Source organism: Ictidomys tridecemlineatus, chromosome 5 (assembly GCF_052094955.1).
Source record: "Ictidomys tridecemlineatus isolate mIctTri1 chromosome 5, mIctTri1.hap1, whole genome shotgun sequence".
Taxonomy (NCBI): domain Eukaryota; kingdom Metazoa; phylum Chordata; class Mammalia; order Rodentia; family Sciuridae; genus Ictidomys; species Ictidomys tridecemlineatus.
Window position 1 is genome coordinate 133548478 of NC_135481.1, and position 25601 is coordinate 133574078.

General features: G+C 42.5%; 1 protein-coding gene across 1 annotated transcript in view; it reads right to left on the bottom strand.

Annotated features, from left to right (window-relative positions):
• Positions 1–14610, bottom strand: part of Adamtsl3 (ADAMTS like 3) — a 320152-nt gene extending 305542 nt beyond the window's left edge. Inside the window, exons 1-2 of the mRNA XM_005320199.5 lie at positions 14085–14610; positions 12508–12609 (exon numbers count right to left, since the gene is read on the bottom strand). Of these exons, the coding sequence (XP_005320256.1) occupies positions 12508–12576 (69 nt within the window). The 5' untranslated portion in view covers positions 12577–12609; positions 14085–14610. The remainder of the gene's footprint in view (positions 1–12507; positions 12610–14084) is intronic.
• Positions 14611–25601: the final 10991 nt, after the last annotated feature.

Below are 25601 nucleotides of genomic sequence, written 5' to 3' on the forward strand. Positions count from 1 at the left end.
TGGACACAATACCTTTACTTTATTTATTTTTATGTGATGCCCAGGATTGAACCCAGGGCCTCGAACATGCTAGGCAAGTACTCTACCACTGAGCCACAACCCCAGCCCCAGGAAGGACAATATTTTTTTTAACAAATCATGATGATAATGCAATTGGATGGACACTTATAAGTGAAAGTAAATCTTGACCTTACTCACACCTTAAACATAAATTAATTAAAAATGGATCATAAAGATAAATGCAAAACAATAAAACTTTTAGAAGAAAACAGAAAATTCTTCATTATCCAGAGCCAGTCAAAAATTCTTAGCCATGGGCTGGGATTGTGGCTCAGTGGTAGAGCACTTGCTGAGCATGCATGGGGCACTGGGTTCTATCCCAACACCACATAAAAATAAACAAAATAAAGGTATTGTGTCCATCTACAAAAACAAAAGAAAAATTTTAAGTTCTTAGCCATGACGACAAAAACCATAATCCATAAATGAAAAACAAAATAAACTAAACTTCACAAAAACTTAAAACTTGTACTCTGCAAAAGACCCTAATAAGAGAAAGATAAATCAAGCTACAGACTGGGGAAAATATTTACAATCCACATATTCCATAAAGGGAGTCATAGCATACCAAAGAAACTAAAAATCCTTTTTACCATCAAAGAGTGATCAGAGAAGGATCTATGATCTCTATTGCTGAACACAGATGGGGACTCCCTCATATTTCTACTGCCAACTCCAGTCTCAGATTAGTTTCCATTGAGATTGCTTTCTGTCTTGACCTCATCAGAGATTGTCCATCAATGGAATTGTTAATCAGATCTCAGAATTATGTGCTAATCCCACAGTCTTATGTTACAAAATAGAACTCTGGGCTCAGTGAGTACTTCCTCCACATGACAGTTCAAAAAAGATTCCTATGTCTGGTGTGCCATGTGTCTTTTGAAGGATAAGCCTCCCTTGGTTATTCCTAGAGTGGAAAAAAACTGTTAACATCTATCTAGGACACGGCTCCAGTGCTGGCCAAGGAGGTGTCTTGTGAGCCAAGGCTTACTCAATGTACTTTGTGTCCTGAGATGGACGCACAAGGGATCAGCAGACAACGCAGACAAAAACCAGCAATGAGGCCAACGTGGGCAGGGACACTACCTTGGCCTATTGCACTCAAGAGACCTACAAGGCTCCACTCAGGGAAGTCTAAGGATTACATCTATGGACATCATCCCGTTGATCTGTGAGTGTACACAAATGTGTGTATAGTCATCCATTAATTTTGTCAATTAACTACATAATAAACAGTGGCTAATTCATTGCCTGGTATAGTTTGGGTTCCTCCTCTTTGCAGAAGCTTTTGGTAATCTCTTAAAGTATCTGGTTGTAAGTACATTGATAAGGATCCACCAAACATCAGTATTCATCAGCCAGGTACATAGTAGGCACCACCTAAATAAATGACCCCCTCCCAAACAGAACCTGAGCAGAGCAGTCACAGCATGGCCGCCGGCCGTTTCATGCATTCCTTCCCTGCTCTGTGCACCAAAATGCTTTCCTGGCTCTGACAATGGAAGCTGCTAATGGATCCCAGAAAGTGTTTACAGAACATGCAGCACAAATGCTCCGCCTCTAGAGCTGTGAACAATGATGCCTGCCACATGCTGGACCTCCCAAGGGTTGGAAGGAGAGCTCCAAGGTCAGCTCAAAGCCACAGGGATACCTCTCAGAGGAAAGGACACACAGCCTGTCCTGAGAAGTGAGACCACCACTCCATCCCTAAGCCAAAGCCTGACCCAGGTCTGGGAGGGTCGGCTTCCATCAGCATGCCATGAGAGGAGGGAGAGCTGGTTGCAATTGTTCCACTTCCACTGGCCACAGTTCTCTGGGAAGGAGGCTCTGCATTCTAAGTGTATTTTCCTTGAAAGGAATTTGGTTTGAGTGGCCACAGGATATTGAACCTGCTTCACTCTGCCCATCACTTTTACACATATTCCTCATTCTGTCTCAGCCTGAGCAACGGATGACCACACACTGCTGCCAACCAATGGAGACTCAGCCACAGCTCTCTCTTTCAGTCTGGCTTCCTTTCATACCAGCTCCGTCTTCAGTCCCATGGAATGAATAGGTCAGCCTCTCAGAGAAGGAGTTTAGGAACAACAAGATGGTAGAGACAAGGTACAAGAAAACTGCTGGGGTACAAGAGTTGAGTCACCATGTCCCTATTTACCCTAAGTCCCATTACCATGACAACTCCAGCCACTGAGGGCTTACTGGCCATGGCAACTCCTGCCAACAGGTTCCGTATTCTAATGTGGTTTTTTAATTTTTTTTTTTTAGTTGTTGATGGACCTTTATTTTATTTATTTATATGCAGTGCTGAGAATTGAACCTGGTACCTCACACATGATAGGCTAGCACTGTACCACTGAGCCACAACCCCAGCCCTGGGTATTCTAAATATGTGAAAATAAAGTAACCAATGGGGGCAAAGTGGGCAGTGTTGTAATTAGATATAAAGTAACCAATGGGGGCAAAGTGGGCAGTGTTGTAATTAGATATAAAGTAACCAATGGGGGAAAAATGAGGCAGGGTCTTCAATTAGGTACATGCAGGGAGGGGAGCACTGACAACTCAGCCTGTAAGACAAGAATCCCCAACACTGTGACCTGGAGCCTCTATTTCTCACTCCCAGCTCTATTGTTCTACTTTATGAACTATCATTTCCTCCTTCAACAAATCTATGCTTTGTCACTTCTGCATATCTTGTTTAATTCTTTGTTGGAAGACGTCAAGAACCCACGAAGAAAAGAGGGTATTCACAGGCCCAGTCTTCACCCCAGCCAAAAATTTGGACAGAGCATTTTCCTTTCCAACATCACCTAGAGTCCTTTCTTCTAGGTCCCCTGAGCATCAGCAAGTTTTGCTTATAATTGTATCCTACTTCCCTTTATTAGTACATTATTTTGGGATTCTAAGATCTATAGGTCTTTCATAAATTAGACTCATAGCATATCCATTTCATAACACAGCTTAAAATACACTCCTAAATGAGCCACACAACCCTCAGAATTCCCTGCTCTGATAACCAGGGTGGTTACTTCTATTTAGATTTAAGGGTGACAGAATTTAAAACATCCAGACTTTTACCAAATAAACATTTTTTTGTGATATAGAATGCTGGCAAGTGTATGGTGACAGTCTCCCAGACTGCTAATAGTAGTGTAACTTGGTAATAAAGAAAAATATCTGTACCCAAAGCTGTTGAATATTCCATTAATGATAACACTGGAAAAACTAAGAAGCAATCCAACCACACATAAGCCAATGGGGAAGTGCAATTCAACACTACCCAACATCAAGGACTACTATCCTTAAGGTGGGGAATTTTTGTTAATAAAAGCATCCAGGCAAGCACTTGGTGGAGAGTGAAGTCCTGAGGACAGAGATCAGTAGGAGACAAGAAAACAAGAAAGACAAATTGCTCTTCACTAGAACTAAACAGGAATTAGCACGGGGCTCACCTAGAGAAAAGAAGAAAGAGAATCATGGAGAAACAGTGGGGACAGTATAACAATATCCTCTAATTCAGAGAATGGCAACTTATTGTTAAATATCCATAGAAATTCACTAAAAAATGTAAATTGTCAAAACCTTTGGGACATCAATGAAATTGAGCCCCTTACATTTCAAAACTTTAAAGGCCATATTCTCTGAAGAGGAAAGAATTCAGAAATTAATAGCAAAATATTTTTTAAATTGTTGAAAAATTATAAAATATTCTCTTCTGCTCTCCTACCAATTATGTAACTTCCAATGAAATAGGAGGTTTCTAGGAAAAATGCAAATCATCAAACTTGATTTAAAAAGCAGAGAAATCCTGAATAAACCAACATTGTATAAAATGTACTTGTCAAAGAAATAATCCTTTAGAAAGGTTCTGTGCCCCCCTTATTTTATTGGCAAGTTCTTTCAAACCATCAAGGAACAGGTAATTTCTGTACTACTTAAATTGTCCCCCCCAAAGGAAAAATTCTGGAAAGTGCAATTCATTTTATGAGGTTACTAAAAACCTTGATATAAAAATCAAAAAAATACAGTACAAACCAACATCTCTTACGAATACAGATGTAGTAATTTTCAATAAAATACTTGCAAACCATATCCAGCTGATTATTAAACAGGCAACATATCATGGCCAAGTACAGTTAATGCCAGGAACACAAGGATGATTCAATATGAGGAAAATTATTAATATGATTCTTCATGTTACTAGGTCAGAGGAATTCAAAAAACAATATGATCATATAGATAGCACTGAAGAACCCTGGCAACCAAGCATGCTTTGGAATTCTGGCATTGTACATATACCACGAGCAATACTGGTCCTACTGAGAAAGATAGCACCCAAGGACAACACAGTGACATTTGGAGAAAAAAAAAATTAAGAGACTCCCAGAATAAATGATATGAGAAAAATACACATAAAAATAAAATGTAAATAACAAAATGGGAAAACTATTTGCAGGTTAATATTCTTTGTATATGAAGAACACATATTAACAAGAAATTCTCAACAGAAAAATGGAAAAAATATGAAGGTAAAAATTTGTTATTCTACATCTAATGTCTTTTGGCAACAATTCACAAAAGTGGTAACACACATTAACCAAAAGTATTTTTAATAATCTCTCACTGATAAAAATTTCCTTAATCTTTTATTGCCAACTATTGCAAGATGAAAGTAAATAGTGACGAAAACTTTCTGAAAGATAATTTCATAGTATAAATAAAACCCCATATGGCATCTGACCCCAAAATTATATTTAAACAAATACATTTTCTTAGAAATATACTCAAAACAAATAATCACAAGGGTTAGCAAAGATAAATCTGAAGGCATTTATAACAGTAATCCTACAACAGCAAAAAATTTAAAAAAAAATCTGTGACCAGCCTGTGTCTAGCAGTAAAGAATTAGTTAAGAAACCATAATACATTCAAATGACACAATACTAAGAATAGCTTAAACACTATTCTAGAAAAATATTCAATGACATGTAAAAATATTCCTCAAATTGTTTCATTTTAAAATAATTATCAAAAATAGAGTGCAATTACTTCTTTAGAGATACATACATGTTGATATTTTAAGAATATTAGAAATATGTTCAAAAAATTTTAACAGTTGGTAGAATCAAAGGTGATGTTTATTCTCATCTGTTTCCTGAGTCTTTCATATTTTTATAATTTTATGTTGTTTTTAAATTGGAAAAAAGCACAAAGATAATTTCAAAAGGGAGAAAATTTAAAGAGTCCTATAATACTATAAGCGATTTTTCACTAATAAAATATTTATTCTTTCTTAGTTTTAAATTGTTTTCAAAGTAAAATGCTATCATATTTATAAACGAAGGTTTGGAGAACAAATATATTTCTGAGTATTTGACCACAATAATTTATAGCATACGTTGGCTGGAGCTGTTCGGTGCTGACAAATTCCAGAAAGTAACTGCATAAAATACTTGGAGAGGAAATTGCTTTATGCTTCCATGCTATTTATGGAAATTAGCATCTTTGTAAAAATAAACTGAGAGCAATCACAATCATAAACCTTGAAATGTGGTTTCCACAAGATGTTAGCTTTGGTGCTTTAAGAACCATTAGTAATGCAACAGAGGAATACTGCCTATTTTTTTCTATTATGAAACAATTATATGTAATTAGGTTTTTTTCCCCTGTATCTTTAATCTCTCCCTTTTTCCTGGACGCTTCCCTTTTGGAGAACAAATACACTGCAGTACACTTTGCTAAGAAAAACCTCTCCTGTGATCCTCTTTCCTTCTCAAAGAATCTTACATATTTCCTTTATTCAGTATCTCAATCTTCTGCAATCCACATCATTCCACAAACTTACTCCTTCTGAAGATTGAACTTTTACCATTCTGTGTCCCTAAACCATATTCAAAACCTCAAAGTATTTCAATTATTCCATCTCTCTCAATCTCAAGTAATCACTTATCAAGTTCTGTCCCTTCAGATTCTAAAATTATTCTTGTATTGATATATTCTTGTCAACAACTAGTCCCCCCCACCCAGGAAAATATTATAAATTGAGTTTCAGGTCTCATAATTACCAACCTAAATTAGTGCCAGAGACCTCACAAGTATCCTTTGCTCAAGCACATTCCTAGTGGTCCAATGGAGTCCTAATGGTGCCTAGCATGACCTCCTTATCAATATTCACAGGACCCCATGCTGCCTTCTAAGGAAATTTCTTAGCATGCTCTTCAAGGTGTTCCCTGTAGCAGCACAAATTGTCCCCATTCATCCTTATCTCATATCCCAAGCTACCAAACACCCTATTCTTCAAATACAGCATCATCAAAACCAACAGGAAGAAATAGCCTTGAGAGGCATTTCTGAGATGGAATGAATAGGATTTAGTAGCCAAATGGGTACAGGTCAAGGACAACAAAGAAGGAAGCATCAGGAACAACACTAGGATTCTGGCTCAATCACTAGCTGATGGAGAATACAGATGCTGAAAAAGAGCAAGGTGAGAAGTAAGTACTCTAGTTTGGAAAGTATTGCTTTTGAGGTTGTCAGGAAGATTCCAGTGGGGTACTGACATGGACATATTGATCTGGAGTTCAGAGAAGAGGCAGAAATGCTTAGCCTCTTCCACTTTGAAGGGGCTCTTGAATTTTAAGAAAAGAAAAGAAAAATAACCAAAACAGAACTGTCAAGATTGTGTTTTATTTTCAAGGTTTATATTTAACCATTAATGTAAAATAATGGGCAAATTTTTAACTTTTTGGTGTATATGTAATCCTATCTGAAGAGAACATCAAAAACTTAAATTTAAGGGTCTGCATCATTAGGAGATCTGGGATTCCAGGGATAAACCAGGCAGAAGACTCCGGTGAGAAAACCAGAGGAGTGATTGAGGCTGCCTGGGGAGAACATATGGAGGAAGAGACGGGATAAAGAGTGGAGCTCTGAAAATGGGTAATATTTAAAAGGAGCCATAAGTGAGGCTTAGAAGGAGATAGAGATGGAAAGGTCACAGAGGCAGAAAGGGAAGAGTATAAGTGACACAGATGACAAACAAGGAGAGAGCATTCTCAATGACTCCAGCCAATGACTCCACCTTGAAGATTTCCAGGCTTTGGATACAACACGGTAATAAAGTGGAATCTGCAACCAGGACAAGTTTGAGCCTGTTCAAACTCTATCATCAATGTCAACATGGATTAGAATATTCATCCAAAATCACTATAGAAGACGAGGTCACACAGGAAGTGCATTCATGATACAAAACCTGGAGAGCTGGAAAAGTCACTCCCAACTGAAACATAGGGAAGAGGAGAAGGCCACAAGGTATATCAAATGTGTAGTATAGCACATTCTACTAAGAAAGAATTATTCTAAGAAAATATTCAGATAGGTGAGCAAAGATGTGAACATAAGATGTTCATTACAGATGGCTAAGAGTAATGTGTTGTTTTTTTTTAAGTTATGGTATTGGAAATGAAAATGAAGAAAAAGAGAAGCACTCATAGAGATTGGGGGCTGTCTGCAAAGAGAAAACATTTCCTAGATAGACATCTGCTTAGAAATTAGATCTGTTGATCTGTCCCTGGGCCTACAGAGCAAGAAGAGAAGAATTACAGGGAGTTGACATGACAGAGAAGAGGTAGCACTGGATCATCCTGGCTTCCAGGATGCAAGTGGATACCACCAAGAGGTATTGGGTTTAAACCATCCTGCCAGCACTCCACCCAGTAAGGCTGCTGTTAGCTGAGAAGACCTCAGCATCAAGTGGCAAGTCATCACAGGACCATCTTCTACAGGAAAGGTCCTGAGGGACCCTCTGAAGAACTTGCAGTTGCTATCAAGAGGACAGAATCATCAGGGAGAACCAGAGTGGCTATGGCAACTATCAGAGTTAGCATCCACTTAAGTAAAGAGCTCTTTTTGCTCATTTCCCATTCCTCCTCTTTGTTTCTTATCCCAAGACAGCTGGAAGAAATATGTGCAAGAAGTATTTCAGAAGCAGTCCCCACCATTCCTGAGCCATTCCATGGCAAGGAAAGAAGACAGCAGTTCCCAGCCCAATACCATTTTAGATACGTGGAGCCATGCACCAAGCCTAAACCAGAGGGAAGGGAAATGAGATTTAACCAAGCGGGTAACCAAAATATTAAATTGCACTGGACTTTTAAAAACAGAAAGTGAATCTTCTGAAGATTTCATTAGGGATGAGAAAAGGGAATTTGACTAGGCATGGCTTTATACCCCACTGAGTTGAGATTTCTCAATAAATCTGTCTTTCAGAGGCTCAAATCTTCCAGATCACCCAAGATGGGTCAATATTCATAATCATCTCAGATATGACTTACCAAGCTCAACCAAATCCAGGCTGACCTCAAAGAAATTATGTACCATGTTAGAGTCAGGGCCCTCTGAGCTCATTTACTGTGAGTAAGTTCTCTGAACTCTGATCCCAGGCTGCCTTCCTGGGACTCTATCCTCGCTACCCATGATTGACATGATCAAGGGTGACAGCAACACCATGGATAATTGGTAGAACTTAGATGGTGAGATCATTGTGGAACATTAGATTGTTGAAAAAAGAGGCCTGGGTTGGACCACCAGCACTCAAATGGCACCTCTTCTGTCCTCATGTTAGTTCTAGGGCTATGCCAGCCTCTCTCAGCATCTATTATTGCATGTGGGTTATTAGTGATAGAGAAGGATGACTGTTGGCATTGGGGAGAGGTCAAGATTTAAAGCCCACCTCTGATATACTGTATTAGTTTCCTCCTGCTGCTATAACAAATTATAGCAAATTTAATGTTAAAATTAAGCAAGTTATCATTTTATAATGCTAAAAGTCAGAAATCCAAAATGAATTTTGACAGGACTAAAATCAAGGTGCCACCAGGGCCAGTTACATTTGAAAACTCCAGGGGAAAATCCATTCCTTACCTATTCCAGTTTCTAGAGATGGCTGCCATTCCTTGGTTCCTGGCTGCATTACTCCAGTTTCTGGTTTCTATAATAGCACTGCCTACTCCTTCTGCCTCTATCTCCTCCCCTATTGTAATTGTATAATCTAATAGAATCTCTCCAACCTCAATATCCTTAATCACACCTGCAAAGTCTCTTTTGCAATTAAGGGAACATTTGTGGTTTCCAGGTATTAGTACATGGACATATTTAGAAGCTGTTATTCAGCCTACCACACATCTACACTCTGCCTGGCAGCATTACCTGTGCTATAATGATCAAGACAATAAGAACTGGGGGGTCATCTACCAAACTAACATAAACTTGTGTGTCCTCCCTACCACTAAGCCCTCTGTAGGATCAGTCTCCTCTACCAACCTGCAGTCTCACAATCAGAAATGAAATGTGAAACTATTCTGTCTTATACATATGCATCAACAAGACCCAGGAGACAGGATCTGAGACAACTCAGATATTGCTTATGTTACAGGTTATGTTCCAACATTGTCAAAATCCATCTCTTTGCACAGGAGTTCCCCACAATTTTAAGACAATTCTTCCAACTATCCTTCCAGAACTACTTCATCTAATTGTTTCTCACTCTTTAAACCTATCACCTTGAGGAACCTGTTCCAACAGATGTCTGAGAACTTGGCAGGAGGATGATCAAAGATCAGAAGAGACCCTCCCACCCAGAGACACAGAAGGTGAGGGGATAGGATTTGCCAGAGAATCTAAGCAGGGCAGCACCTCCCCAGAGGTAAATCTGGTAGGGGGCCACTGGGATACACACCAAGATACCTTGATATGATTATTTAAAGAGACATGGAAGAGCACATGATCAAAGTTAAAACCATTTCTAGAAGATAGAGCTAGGAATCTCTCTTATGACTATTCAATTAATAGACAGGGAAGGTCATTCATTCCTCTCCTGGGTAAGAGGAGAGGGACCAAATTACAAGGAGCAAGCTGTAACTTGGGACAATCAACATGGGAGACACCATCAAGTTGTCTGGAGAAAGTCTGAAAAGCCCTCAAATGCACCAGGCTGGAAGAGAGGGGTAGAATAGCAGTCACTGACTTCCCTGGGAAGATGGAGATCCCTAAGGAGAGAGCTGAGTAACAGGAAATTTCAGGGGCCTTTGAGAGAGGAAGAAGGAAGGCCTTTCTTGCAGTCTGAGTGATCTAGGAATGGTTAAGAATTAGTTAGAAAAACAAGGGCCTGTGCCTCATGCCTTGGTCTGCATTCTATCACAATTACTTATAGTCAATGAATATGAGTTTCAATGAGGAGAATCTGATTTTTATTTTCTAGTTGGAACATCCCACACTCCTGACAGCTCAGTCTCACTCATGAGACCTATGCCACCTGGCAGTGGCACTTATGAGGCAAGGGGAAATACTAATGAACACTGTAAGCCTCATCCAAACACCAAAATTATAAGATACCTCACAGGGCAACTGAATGTCAAGTCCACACTGAACCTAGGAGAAAAAGCAGTGAAACAGCTCTGGCCTCAGGTGTTAACACCTGCAGGAATCTCCCCTGAGAAGTACAGGCCCCACCTCTGATCCTTTGCAGCATCTTCCCTCCTCTGCAGCATCTTCTCTCCTCAGCTGTGCCTCTTGAGTGCCCCCTACAGCCCCACAGCAGAAAATACAGGCCCCATGCTAAGCTTCAAACCCTGAATGCTTACAGCAGCAGCAACACAGAGAGCTGACATTTATTGTGAACTCTCCACGTGCCAGACACTGCCTGCTTTTTTTTTTTATTTTTTTTCCCACTTCACAATGGATTAACTCCTCCAAACAATTCCATGAGGTAGATACTATTATTACCTCCTCTCTGCAGATGTGGAAACTGAGATGTGATGCAGAGATGTTTGTGTGACACCATGATGAAGTGGTGGAGCTGGGATTCAACCAGTGGGTGGTATGGATGATGAAGACTGCTGCTCTGAAATCTCCTTTTATGACCTTCTGTGCACACTGCCTTGATACATGGAAATAGCACTGCCACAGGCACACAGATATGGAAAAATCCAAAAGAGGTCAGTGAGTGATTCAAGCTGGGCAAGCACTGTCCTTGGCCAAAGGTCAACAGACTGCCTCAAAGCATATTTAAATTTTATAGGGTGAAAGAAGGCAAAATGAAATGTTGTGCCTTGAAGCCTCAGCCCCATTTGATGAAGAACAAATCTGTGAAGCTCTCATGGCCTGTTTCAGATCCTCTGAAAGGACAGAAAGTCTGTCTTCATGCTTTTATCCTGACACTACACCTTGCTGGCCAGAGATACCCTAAAACCACCCTGAAATACTTACCTTTTGTTCTAACAGAAGACAGCTGTTAAAATATGGGTATGAGGAGCATCCATAAAATGGAATAATGAGGAAAATATTGCTTGTTAACTAGCTCTGTGAGAGTCACAGAATTCATAGGACACTGGAACCAAAAGAGGCCTTGAAGACACAGGTCCAGGAGAGTGCATGAGAGGAAGAGGAGTCTGGCTGATTTATCTCAGAGTGTAAGGTCAGTCGCAAATAAGTGCTTACTTCACAGTCATATAGGTCCTTAGATGCCAGGCCCTTTGCCAGACGCTGTAGGCATACAGGCCACCAAGCCATGTGCCTGAGAAGAAACATCCTCCGGGAGGGGTTGCCTTGTTCTGACTCACAAAAGACATTGCATGGGATTAGCACCTGAGGACACAATATTGACTAAAGTGTTACCTGCACTTTTAGATCTGGAGACACACACTTCCTGTCTGAATCCAAGTTGCAAATGTATTTGTCTGGCTTTCAGTGCTTTATAAACTAGGAGATTTTATAAGAAATCTGGATGATTCACCTATCTTGCAAAGTAAGATCTAACAATTCTGGGCTTGCATTCCCACTTAGCAATGATCAGCTGAAGTCAAGAAGAGGCTGCGCTTAATAGATGGAACATGTGTTTTCCATTTTGCCACTGTCACCATCACTCCGTATTGTGTCTTTGGCAATCCTAGTATCATTCCTGTGTTTGAATCTTCCCAGTAGATAAATAAGGATGTAATGCATGCGTTCGATTCTCCCAGGTTGGTTGGAAAAGACGAAAAGTCTAAAGAGAGGACTGCAAACAATGAAATGTGTGTTGACAGAAGTAAATTCAGAATATGTACTTAGTGTATAAACTAGAACAAGAACCTGGCTTTGCCCATTCATTGTGTCCTACCCTCCAGCAGTCCAGTCTCCACTGAACACATACAGACAATCATTCCAGTCTGAACAGACACAGTCCACCATAGCCCAAACCATCATGACATTAAAGCTCTGCTTGGGATTCAGAAGGGACCCAAGTATGGGGATTCTCCTTATAGCTAACCAACCAGAAATCATAGGTCAGAAGTTGGAGAGAAAGTCAAATTCTCTATTACAGCATTAACACTAACCATTATCACATTTACGTGATTTAGAATAATGATCCTAAGTAAACAGAGACAGGCTCATCATTCCCCTCCATATTACCTGCAGGAGAGTAGAATGCATGAAGACCATCCATATCAGCAGCCACCAGGGGCTCTTCCAGGAAGCCATGAGATCCGTTATCCTAGGGGCCTCACTTGCAGTCTACAAAAGAGGAGAGTGTTGGTTTCCAATCAGCTCTGGCCCTAGTCACTTAAAAAAAAATCAATCAGAAAAAGGGACCCTGAAGCCCATACAATACCCTGGAAAAGTTTCTGTTGGTCCAAGATGGAGCTGCCCACTGCAGGGTTAGGCAATCCAGGGCTCCCTTTAGGATGGTTCTACATCAAGGACAGGAGGGAGCTAGGCCTGTCTCCAAGGAGCAACTCACACCTCCTGCTCTCCAGAAGCTGAGACATCCCTGCACCAGCCACCTCCCAGCCCATTTGTCAGCGCCAGGGTGTGGCTATTGGCATTTGATTTAGGAAACTAGCGTGGAGCCAAGGGTTAGGGCACCTGCCAGCTTCTGTTCCTTGAGAAACGAATCTAAAACCAATAAAACCAGCCCAGAGAGGGAAGGGAACTGCTGAAGGTCACACAGCAAGACAGTGAGCTTATAGGACTGAAAAGCAGGTCTTCTGAGGTCTTCAAGGCTTTTCCCACTAGATGACACGCAGCTCCCTCTGGGTCCAGAGCCACAACTCCAAGAGCTGAATTAAGGGAGCTTTGGAGGGCACAGACCTGGGACCGCTCTAATTAGTACACTCTCTTAAAAGTAGGTAAGAGCAACCAGCAGAAGTTAGCTGAGACCAGGAGGGCAGCGGGGCACTTTTTTTTCCTGAGTTTTCCTGTCAATTTACGGGGAAATCAGTATGAGTCCAGACTGGAAAAGCCGAGGTCACACTCGACTCTCTCTTCGCCTCGCGGGCGCCTTGGCGGAGCTGGTGTCCGGGGGCGGGTCGGTGGCTTCTCTCCATCTGGAGAAAGCATTAAGGGCCTGGCCTAATGCGATCCGCAAATGTGCTGCTGTTTCCGACCTGAGGCGGCGACTCTGGGCTGAAGGGAGGCGGCCAGAGCCAAGCCCCAAGGCTGAGCGCCCCCCTCGCTACCTCGCACCAGCCATCCTAGCGCACACTACTACGACTACCCGCTGCCTCGAAGTAGCTCCTCCAGCTCTCTGGCCGCGTCCTCCTCACCCCCACGCCCACTTTCCATCGCACGCGCTTCGCCTCAGTCCTCTGCGCTCTAGGAGCCGGGGACCCAGTTGCCAACCAAATGGACCTTCGGACGCTCGAGGCTACTAGCTGTCTCCAGCCTGCTTTCTACCTAGAAATCCCCAATCCTGAAAAATAGAACCGTGGGGACTGCCTCGATAATCAAGAGCGCCCCTTAGCGCGTGGAGAGTCCCAAAAGACTCTCTCCCGAACCTTCCAGGTCCTCACGGAGTCATATATCTAAGCTCCGAAGGGCGTTCCAGTCACGAAGGCCCCCGAGGCCCCCGTAAACCACCACACCCCCATCTCCCTCGGTGTCCCTCCAACTTGCTTGGAGATGTCACTGCTCTGAGTCTTGTCCCTTTTCAGAGACAGCGTTCCTTTGATCCCCGTAGGGTGTCCCTGCGCCCAATTCACTGCACCCACCTTACACCGCTTAAGCCTTCTAGGACGTGCAACTCTGGGGCCGCGCGGGCTCGTTGAGCGCGGAGGAGAGGCGGGGACAAGCGGCCTCGTCCACACCTCGTGCAGAATCCCGGACCAGGACCTTCCCCGACGCCGGCCTCCAGTTCGCGGCGCCGCAGTCGCCGCCGCCGCCGCGAAGTTAAATGGGGCTGGAACGGGGGCCGCCCCGCCTCTCCCGCCCCCTCTGGGCGCGCGGAGCGCAGCGCTGGCCAGGGCCCAGAGGCGGAGGGCGCGCGCCGCCACCTGCGCCGCCCGGCAAGTGCACGGCGCGCCCAGGCTCCCGTCTGCCCGCGTGCGGGCACCGCGCCCTCGACTAGAACCTGGGGCGCTGGGGGCGCGAAGAGACCCGGTGAGGGGGCCGGCCCGGCCGATCGGAGCGCTCGGGGCCGAGGCTACGGCGAGACTCGGCTGGAACGCTCCTCCGCCCGCTTCCTGGAAGCCACTCCTCGCCCTGGGCCGGCCGCCAGGCGTTATGCCAAGAGCCGGGATTGCCGACGCCGCCACCGCCGCAGCCGCCGCCGGCAGGCGCGTTGAGAAAAGGCGGCCGCTGCGCCGTGAGCCAGCCGGGCCGCCCCGCCTCAGCCAGAGCCAGAGTAGGGATGCCGTCGCCCCCTCTCACCTCCCACCGCCTCCACCCATCCCATCCGGGAGCCAGTTCTGCAAAGTCAAACCCAGCGGCTACACGGAGGTTTGCCTGGGACTGCTAGCTCATGCCTAAGAGCGTTAGGCGCTCCTACCCAGGAAAGATCAGGGTCGGGGATCAGCAGCCCCCTCTCAGTCTGCGCCTCCTCTGCTTCCCGGGGTCCCCAATGCAGACCCATACAGAGGCGGGGCGGTCCTACGACACCTAGCTGTCCATATAGTGGGCGACCCAGCAGAGTGCCTCTTCAGCCCAGTAGGCACCCCCTTCTATAAGGCTGATTTGGGTAACAGAATCCACAGCTGGCGGGATAATGTAGTGTACAGGCCTGCAATTGAGGTTGAAGGTGGTCATGTCAGGGGGAGAAGGCCAGAATGAGCTGCCTTGTGGGATTCTAGAAATTTGGAGAAATGACCTTGGCTTAATCTCAGCAATATACCAGGAGGCTTCCTTATAAGGGCCAGGAGGTCTGCAGGATTATGCCCCCACCCAACTACCATCACAGTCATTGATTGTAGCTGCAGTGCCAAGCTGTGAATCTACTGTCAGAAGGGCATTCTGGCAGAAGTTGGTGGCATTATCCCTTTTCACCTGTGAGGAATCTGAGACTTTTCAGAGGATAAATAACTTGCTTGGTGAATAGAAACACCAAGACTGGAACCCCAGGTCTGCACCTCTCTAGAATCTGTATTATTCATCCCCACAATTGCTCTCCTTCCTTCCTGGTGTTTGCTCCAATGCAGAAACTATTGCACTTTACAGAAAAATTGCCCTGCCTGCCTCCCTCACCTGTTCTTCCCTTCCTTACTCACTGATGGCTTCCTCTGACACGAGGAGGGTCTCTGAGACGGTCTACTCCAGATAAAATGGCTGGATTCTTTTGGAAAATGAGCAGAGGGACATCAATGTGAAGGAGTCCCTTGACTCAACTATGTTTGTGTTCTAAAAAGTTGAACAATGAATTTATGAATACTGAAGCCTCTGGTCACAATTTTGATCAACCAATTAGCACATTATCTTCCTTTTTGTGTGTTTCTATGTAAAAAGCACCTTACTTAACATACATTGTTGATTGATTTACAGAGCTCAGGGCAACAGCATTACAACTTATGCCCATTGCATCTTGTCTAGTACATATATTTTCTCTACAAGGCACATCACAGATTTCTTCTACTTAGGAACACTAGACAGAACTTCAGCCCTTCCTTGAGGGCTGTTTGAAACATCGAAATTATCAACAACAACAACTAAAAAAAAAAAAAGACAAAAATGTGCCAGGTGCAGTCACACACCTGTAATCCAGTATCTTGGAAAGCTGAGGCAGGAGAATCACAAATTCTAGGCTAGCCTCAGCAACTTAGCAAGAGCTCATCTCAAAAAGGGCTGGGAATGTACACCAGTGGTAGTATGCCCCTGGGTTCCATCTCCAGTACCAAAAAAAGAAAAAAAGGAGAAAGAAAGAAAAACTAGGATGCTTATTTACATTACAAAAGCTGAAAGAAGAGGGCAAAGTATTGCCTTATTCAACCTTAGCTGGGAACATGCACATCAGTTGACTCAAAATTCTCACCACTCCCCAAATGACTCTGAATGTGTTGCAGGTATTGATTATGGGGTTACAGGTAAGTGAATTCAAAACTAGGGAATCTGGAAATAATGAGGATTGACTGTATGTACTTCTCATATCAGGGTATAAGTAGAAGAATGTTAATATTTTACATTTTGGATGCACCTGGCATTTCATGTGTATTAACTCAGCACAATAGTCTATGGGGTAAATATTATTTTAGTCCCATTTTACAAATGAGGAAACTTAAGTAGAAAGGTTTAAACACCACATGTTCTTAGCAAATATATTATGCCACTTCTCAAATCATTCATATTCTAAAACCCCTCATGAGGTATCATGGAGTTGATTGCAGAACTCACATGAATATTCAAGATGAAATAGAGAATTCAAAGAAATATTATGCTTGTGCAGTGGCAGCTGCATAGAGTCTGCAACTCAGGAAGGCACTGGGAACACCTCTGGAATTGGGGTACTTTCCTGGGAAAGCCGGAGTGGCTCTGCTCTAAGATTTTAATGTCTCAACAGGACTTCCTGTCACACTTTCCCTTGGGCACTTTTGATTCCTAAGTCAGTCTCCAGAGAGTGCCTTTCAGTAAGCATTAAGGCCAGGGGAACCTTTCTCTCTGGCAGGTTCCATCTAGCATTAGGTTTCCTTCACAAAGAGCAGTTGGTCAGAAGAGCAAAGTAGAAGAGACAGATTTCCAGTATCCTTCTGGAAGTCTGCCCTCCTCTTAACCCTAGCAGATCGAGCAATCTTATATGCATGGCTAAGGTACAGTAAATTAAGGCAAGAAATCACAGAGGACAGACTCTACTGAAGGGGCTGGCTGTCCCTCACAGGTGTCATCATCTGCAGGTCTGTGGTCTTACCACCTCACTAACACTTTCTTTTGACACTCTTCCCAAATACAGACTGAGCCTTCCCTCAGTCACCCTCTACCTTTCCCTCCTACTCTTCATTTCTTCCCTGGAGAGATGGGCCCATATGTTCAAGCAAGACATTGCCAAAGGCATGGAAAGGAGAAAACTGGGAAGTGGGGGAGAACAGGAATTAGTGAACCCCAAAAGAACAGATCTGGCTATTGGGTGCAACTGCCCATCTCTGGGTGGGAGTCAGGCCCTCTCTGCCTAACTCCCAAGTACCTCCCCATGAGAACCTGCACCACCTGAGGACAATGACAACATGATACACTCTGAGAAGTCTAGGAAACCATTCCATTTCCTCCCTAAGATCCATCTTTTGGGTTCCTGGATTCCACCACCTGTCTCAGGATTAGTTTCTTCTTCTCTGAGTCTCAGAGATTCCTACCCCTACTCCAGGAATTGCCTATTGAACCCAACCAGATAAACACAACAGCGCAAGATTCACAGGACAGATATACAGAGAGGATCAGGGGAGTAACTGTTGGTGATGGTGGTATTGGGGTATTATGTGTGTTTTACTCTGAGAAGGAATATCAGTTCAGGGCATCTGCCTTAATTTACTCTTGATACAGAATTGTTCTTTGCATCTTCAGGACTGTGGAGTGGGCTGGGAAAGCACACTCAAGAAAACTATGTTGGAAGCTTGAAGGAAAAAAGAACTTGGAGGCCAACCTTGTCAAAGGTACAGTTGACTGCAGTAGACCCAAAGGATGCACTCACAGCAAGGCCACCAGGAGATGACTGGACTTTAGATGGACATGGTGCTTTGGGGCACAAGATTACTCAGGGAGTTCTCCTCAGAAAACCTGGAAGGGAGTTCAGGAAGCAGGCAGATAAGGGACAAGAGTGGCCTCTGGCTCAGGTCAGGTTTAGCCTTCATGTGATTCTGGGACCCTGGAGGGTCCTATAGCGCTGACTTGAAGCAATAGGACTGAGCTGTTATATCCAATGCTTTCCTGGGTGGCTCCCATAATCCATGCCCCAGGAAGATATGGGGATATCAGAGTGTAAAAGGAATTTGGACAGGGCGTCTCATCAATGGTGTCTACCACACATGTATCCCAGGACTTATAGGGAGAACATGTTCAACTTGCTCTGGTGGCTTTCTGACTGTCCAGAGTGGAGTTCTTCTTTTGAACAGATATTCACTTTATAAAATATAGTTCAGGTCTCCATCTGGTTGCTTTTCTGTCTCATAAGCAAAAAAGAAACCCTAAGAGGAGGTGTTAAGACAGGAATGATAATAAGAGGTCTGCATGCTTCAGCATACCCCACTCTTGGTCTTTCCCCTCTACCTGCACTGAGATCCCCAAAGAATTCCTTAGGGGTTTTAGGGGTGCCATATCTGTGTTTTCAAATCAGAGCTTAGAACTGCTGCAGCACTGGAGGTCTGAGCCAATCAAAATCTGTAAGGAGGGTGAGAGAGGTGTTAGACAGTTTCTTTTACAGAATGTCCCAAATCTTGGGGCTGGAGCAAAAAGATCTAGAATCCCCTAAAGTGATGTGATTTGGTAACCCAGGGTCAGCAAACTCTCCAAGTCCCAAACCCAAGGCTGATTCCCATATGGCCTCCAGGGCTATGAAGGTACTGACCAGACATACCCCTATAATCCTGCACACATGTCCTCAGAGAATGCTGTGGAACACCCTGAGAAGCATAGATTGTCAGTCCCTTCAAATTTATCTTACTCTGCCCTTGACAAAACCCTGTCTTCTTCCCGATGCCCAAGCCTGGCCTTGTGTCCAGGTTGGGCACAAACTGAGAGAGAGATTAAGGTGAACCATCTTATTCTCTCAAGATCAACTTTCACCTTAATTTGTCCAAGTGTAAATATTAGAAGGTTCCAGTAGTCCCTTCCTGTATAACCTCTGAAATTGTTTTCATACTTTACTTGTATACTGTAGTGATATTCTTACTAGGATTCAGATGTGGTTTGTCCCCTAAGGGTTGGAGGCTTGGACTTCTGCATGGCTGTGTGAATGGGAGGTCCTTAGGTCACTGGGGGCATGCCCTAGAAGAGGTTAAGGCAGTTCTTGTGGGGCCTGGAGTTAGTTCTCACAAAAGGGAGTTTTTATAAGAGGGAACCTGACCCCCAAATTGCTCTTTGGTTTCTTGCCTTTTGATATGATCTCTTGCTCCCACACATTTTTCTATTGTTGTGATGCTGTCCACAATGGGGGTCTTTGCCAGAGCTGAGCTGATGCCAGTTCTATGCCCTCGATCCTCCAGAACCATCAGCTACATAAAACTCTTTTATTTATAGTTACCCAGACTAAGATTCATTACTATTATAGTAATGAATAATGAACTAATGCACCTCTCTCTTCTTGAACTTAACTAAAAATCTCCCCTAGTCTCACAACAACCATACCAGTAAAAGACCTCACAGCATCCAACCACTGTCATATTTAAGCACATTGCTATAAGCCAACACATAGAGCTTGCTCAGGATTATTAGTTCTTACTTTGTACATAGTTCTAACAAATTTGTTCATCTGATTTTCAAAGGTAAAGTAGAGGCTACAAATTATAAAGGGAGAGAATGCATGCTAAGAATATTGACACCATAGCAGTGCTACAGATAAACTATAAAGTTCTCAAAAGAAAAATTTTTAAAAAATCATTAGTTTGTTATAGCTTAGTTATCTCATTGGGGCCTGAAAAGAATACTATGTATGATACTGCATTCATGTTCGTGAAGCCAGGTTATCTGTGAACACATTTGTGTGTTGAATTCTGTTTATGATTATATAGAAATACATGCTATGTTTTAGAAAAATATTCACTCACAAGAGGGTTAAATTTAAAGGTTAAATTTAAACCAAGCAATATCTATTCCTTTAAATATTTACTTTCTGAAAAACTCATGTCTAGAACATCATCTCCAACAACTCCAGAATGCTATATTGTTCCAGAATTGATTAATTTGAGGGAAAAGAACAGAGTATAAAGTAAGAAATTGCATTAATCTAAATACTGTATTGTATAATCTGTCAAGAGGACTTGCACACAAAAGCATTCGCTCTGATGCTCCATGGCATTCCACTCCTTGTGTGCCACAAAAGAGCCTCACCTGTTTAGTCTGTTTCCCTATGTGTTCCTTACTCTCTCCACTTGGCAATATTTGGATTGGAAGTGCCACAAAGGAATATTTGAAAAGTTTCTTTTTACAAATATAAGTTCAATAAAAATGTTTCTACAAATTAAGTTTTGCAAAACATTAACTTTGAGAGGATTTGGTAGCTAATTAATTAAGCATTTCTAGACCGTCTTTATGCAGACTCAGGCAAAGATGTTCTACAGATGAGTGTGAAGAACCAATTTCCTTCAGACTTCCAACACCCATACCTGTCAGTTGTAGACCTAAGGAGCAATTTGATGTAACCCACTATAGTACAAGACATATTCTTTGACAGTTGTGCCTTGTGTCAGATGTACTAGGTTTTGGTAACACAATGGTATGACAAGATATGGTACCTGTCTTGCAGGAACAAATGAGATACAATGGAACAAATGTGCCCAGAGTGTCAGAATAGGAAACTATAAACACAGGAAAGTAACTAATTCAGTCTTGGGGGTAATAAAGTTTTCTTAGGGAAAGTATTATTTCAAATGAGAAAGTTTAAACACAAGCACAAGATCTTACTGTAGAAAAAAGGAAAAAATTCTAAAATGTACTCTCCTTCTGTGTATTCTTCAGTATAGAACAATCTATAATCTCAAGTATATTTTTTTGTGTGATTGCTTTTTTTTTTTTTGGTTTGGTCCTGGAGATTGAATCCAGGGGCGCTTAACAACTGAACCACATCTCCAGCCCATTTTTATTTATTTATTTATTTTAGTTTTCGGTGGACATAATATCTTTATCTTTTTTATTTTTCTGTGGTGTTGAGGATCGATCCCAGTGCCCCACACATGCCAGGCAAGCGCGCTACTGCTTGAGCCACATCTCCAGCCCTCCAGCCCATTTTTAAATTTTGAGACAGAGTCTAACTAAGTTGCTTAGAGCCTTGCTAAATTGCTGAGCCTGGCTTTGAACCTGTGATCCCCCTGCCTGGCCTTCCCAGCCACTGAAATTACAGGCAAGTGCCATTGCACCTGGCTCAAATATGCATTTTAAAATAATATAAACTGGCTAGGCATGGTGGTGAGCACCTGTGCTCCCAGCTACTCAGGAGGCTGAGGTTGGAGTCAAGACCAGCCTGGACAAAGTAATAAAATCTCATCTCAAAAAAAAAAAGATTTCATATTTTATATTTTCTCTGCCTTGGATACAGGAGATAAATTAAAACAAATACTATCTTCAAAAGTAAAGGAAGAACACAATATTGCATCTTTTATTAGTTACTCTCTTTTCTTTTATACTCATCACATCATTTTTTTCCAGAGTGGTCAGTCTCCTTACCTGTCACATAGAATTGAAAAAGAGCACCCACAGTCCACAGCTTCTTCCCTCATTGTGAGAGTCATTGTTCCAAAGTCAGTGGCTATATGGCATCCCATCAACCGAGTCTGTCACGCGTCTGATTCCCTCTCCTAGCTTCCAGCATTAAAACAGAATTTTCTATCCTATCCATTTGGTAATTTCGTTGGATAATGACTGGTTTGAGTAAAACATCTGAGCTCAAATACTTTTCTGAGATCTGAAGTCTCTACCTGACCTGAAATTGCATGTCAATATCTGTTTTTAAAATTTTGTTTCCATTTTTCCTTATTTAGGCTTTGAAGAACACTGAACACTTTGTTCTCAATTCTCCTGGCCCCATAAATGAATTTAGGGATCCTTTTTCATGAAGTCTTTTGATGTTCTTCTTAGTCTTTAAAAACAACAAATAATAATACACTATTCTGGCACACAGTTAATGATAGCATTTAGCAATTTCTTGGGAAATACGAAGCCTGTCCCACTATTACGTTGAACAGGAGACCAGGCTTGAGCTGATTATCAGACTAGCCCTGGGGCAATCTGGAACTTCAGGGTGTATCTTTCTTCCTTTTTTTAAATGAATAATTAAATTGTATTTCCCAAGGAGTAATAAATGAGATGATGATACCAACGTGATTAAATGTATTTCGGTATTCAACAGATCCAGCTACTTTTTAATATGTAACTTTCAAGCTGAAGTTCAATGGAAGAGCAGAAGAACAGAGCTGGTTAAATAGGTATCCCCACCATCCATTTCCATGACTTTAACTACTAGCCAAATGTTGATGAAGAGTCATCAGCTTAATCCTCCAGCCCAGGTTGTCCTCCTGATACTAAATCCAATGGCATTTCCAGCTCAGACTGTTTAAGGCAAATCCATTGTCTCTGTGTTACCCTCTCCCACCCAACATAATTCTCCTTTTCCTTTATGCCACCTATCATGAATGACACCCCTACACTCATGTGTCAGAATTCAGGGAGCCTTGAGTTTCCTCTCCTCAATATCATGCTCTTTAAATCATGTACCCCATCTTTGTCAACTCTCCCTACTAACTCTCAAACCAGTTTTTTTCTGTCCCTACTACTGTGTATTCTGGGTAAAGTAATCATGAGCTCTTGTTTATTTAGAAATACAGCCAGAGTAATCATGCTGGAAAGCCAACCTTACCATGTCATTGCTCTGTCAAATGTTATACTAAGTAACTCACTTCTCTTAAGATGAAGCGTGAAAGCCCATAGCATGTTATATATGGCCTCCCTAACTTGACCCCCACCTTCCACTCACCTTTTGCCATTCCATTTTTACCTTGTGCTCCAAATGTATTAGTCAGCATAGAATAGGTTTATGTTACAGTAACAAGGAACATTCATTTCAGAGGTTTAGCAGGTAATTTCTTGTTCACGTCAAATCTGGCATAGGTCGGCTAATTCCCCAGGGCAGCTGTCCTTCATGGTGTTGTTCAGTAATGCAGAACCCTTTCACCCTGTGTCAACACGCAGCATTTATGTCAGCTGCACAAAGGGAAGAGAGAGACTGGAGAATGCACAGGAGCTTTTCTCTGCCTCCACCCACAAATGACACACATCACTTTCTCTCTTAGTTCTTTAGCCAGAATGAGTTGCATGGCTCTACCTAACAACTAGAAGACTGAGAATTGTAACCTTCTGGAAGGATCCAGGAAAAAGGCATTTGGTGAACATATAAAATTGTTTCTCCCACACCAAACACGAAGGTGTGAATACCAGGAGGCAGGAATAATTGGGGGGCCCTGTTAGAATCCACCATAGCTACCCTATACTGCTCCCTCAATTCCTTACTAGGCTGATGGTGCATACTTACTCAGCTATTATTCTTCTCTTGGACTTAAGAGTAAATATGAAGAATTTTGTACTTTAAAAAAATGTATAAAGTTACCTAGAGAAGAAAGGTTCTAGGAGACCAGAAAAGATAGTAACAGCCAGGCAGCCAAGGGCAGTTTGTGGGGTTTTGAAGTCAGAAAGAGGTGAGATTAACAGTTCCTGTGATGACTAGAACTTCTGAAAAAGGGAGTGAAAAGGTTGTTTTAAGAAGACCTGAAAGAGTGATGTCAGAAAACATGACAGAATAGAAGATTCCAACAGTCATGGAAACATGGATTTGGCAACCACCACAGAGGAGAACACCTTTATGGGATCTCTGTGGTCTAGCCAAGTGTCCAGCACCTCAGTGGAGTGGAAAATATAAAAATGGATGCATTGAAGAGAGTGAGAGTAATTTCACTTTACATGATCACTTCTGCTCAAGACAGACCCTTTTGCCTGTAATTCCTCCCACAGGGAAAAGTGAGGTCAAAGTGAGGACTCTGCTCCCCCCACCCTTGCAGGACACTTCCCAGGAGGCTCACTTCTGTCTCAGCCACCCCCCAAAAGTTGGATAATAGCTGAATATTCTGGAGACATCTAGGAGCAGGGAGAAGGGAAGGGAATTCATAGCAACCAGCACAAATTTCTTAATAGTGAGCTATAGATCCTGCTATCCAGCTCACAGACTACCAAGAGACTCTTGCAGAACTATTCTCCTGAGGACCTCCAACTATCCAAATCATGCCTTCAGAACCCTGTGTGCCTCCTTGTGGAGGCCCTATGAGCTCCTACAGATAGCACAAAGATCTCAACAGCACATACAGATCTTAGCAGCTGGCTTGACTCTGATGACTTGGAAGAAAGTACACAACCTGAACATTTCAGAGGACTATCTAGGGAAGGAAGACAAATAGGAGGCTTCTGTCAACACCAAGTCTTGCATTTTGGAATAAAGAGAAAGCACACAAGCCTAACATTCGACCCATAAAAAGGCACAGGATTGGAGTGGAAACATCCAGAGAAAAGTTCTGAGAGATCTAAAATCTGAAAGTTCCAAAATCTGTAGCTGGGCTCATTAGTTAAGGTCTTTGCCAAAGTCCTTCAGTAAAGACTGTAAGAAGTGACTGCTTTTACAAATGTGACGATAGACACAAAAAGCTTGGAGGAACCTGAAGAATCAAAGAAATATGACATCATCATTAATACAAAAGAAACACAAAAGATCATAAGAGATCACAATTATATTCCAACAAACTGGATAACTTAGAACAAATGGATAAACTAGAAACATACTCCTACCAAGACTGAATCATGAAAAAGAGGAAAATCTAAAAAGATCAAGAGTGAGGAAATTGAATCAGTAATTCAAAAAATCTCCCATAAAAGAAAAGCCCAGGACCAGATAGCTGATTCTCACCAAACTCTTAAAAAAGAATTATTCCAATCCTTCTCAAATCCTTCCCTCCAACATTGGAGATAATATTACCAAATTTATTCTACACGGCTAGAATTACTGTAATATCAAAAGCCAGACAAGGATACTACAAAAAAACAAAACTACAGGGCAACATTCTTAATGTACATAAATGCAGAAATTCTCAACAAAATCCTGGATAACTGAATTTAATAGCACATTAAAAGCATCATACACCAGGATCAAGTGGGATTTACTTGATTCCAACATACAAATCAATAAATGTGATCCACCATATGCTGCTGCTGTTGCTTAGGCTGGAGGATCCAGCCCACCAGCCTTCATATAACGCAACCTATATCCTTCTGCTTCCGTTCCTCCTAGAGTTGCCTGAGCTGGTCCTGCCACCCAGAACCACAAGACTGTTGCTGCTATGGATGCACCATCCTGAAGACCCAGGGCAGCAGCCTTGGAAGTCTATGTGTTGGCCTGAGACCCTTCTCTGCCTCCTCTCCCTGAAAGTCTTTTGCACTGATACTACCACAGCCTCCCCATTCCAGAGTCCCACCCTAGTTGTATTTGCATTCTCCAGGTGCTTAAGCTTCTACTTCTGCTTCCTAGAGCTACCCAGATGCTGCCTCTGCACATGTTTTGACTCAGG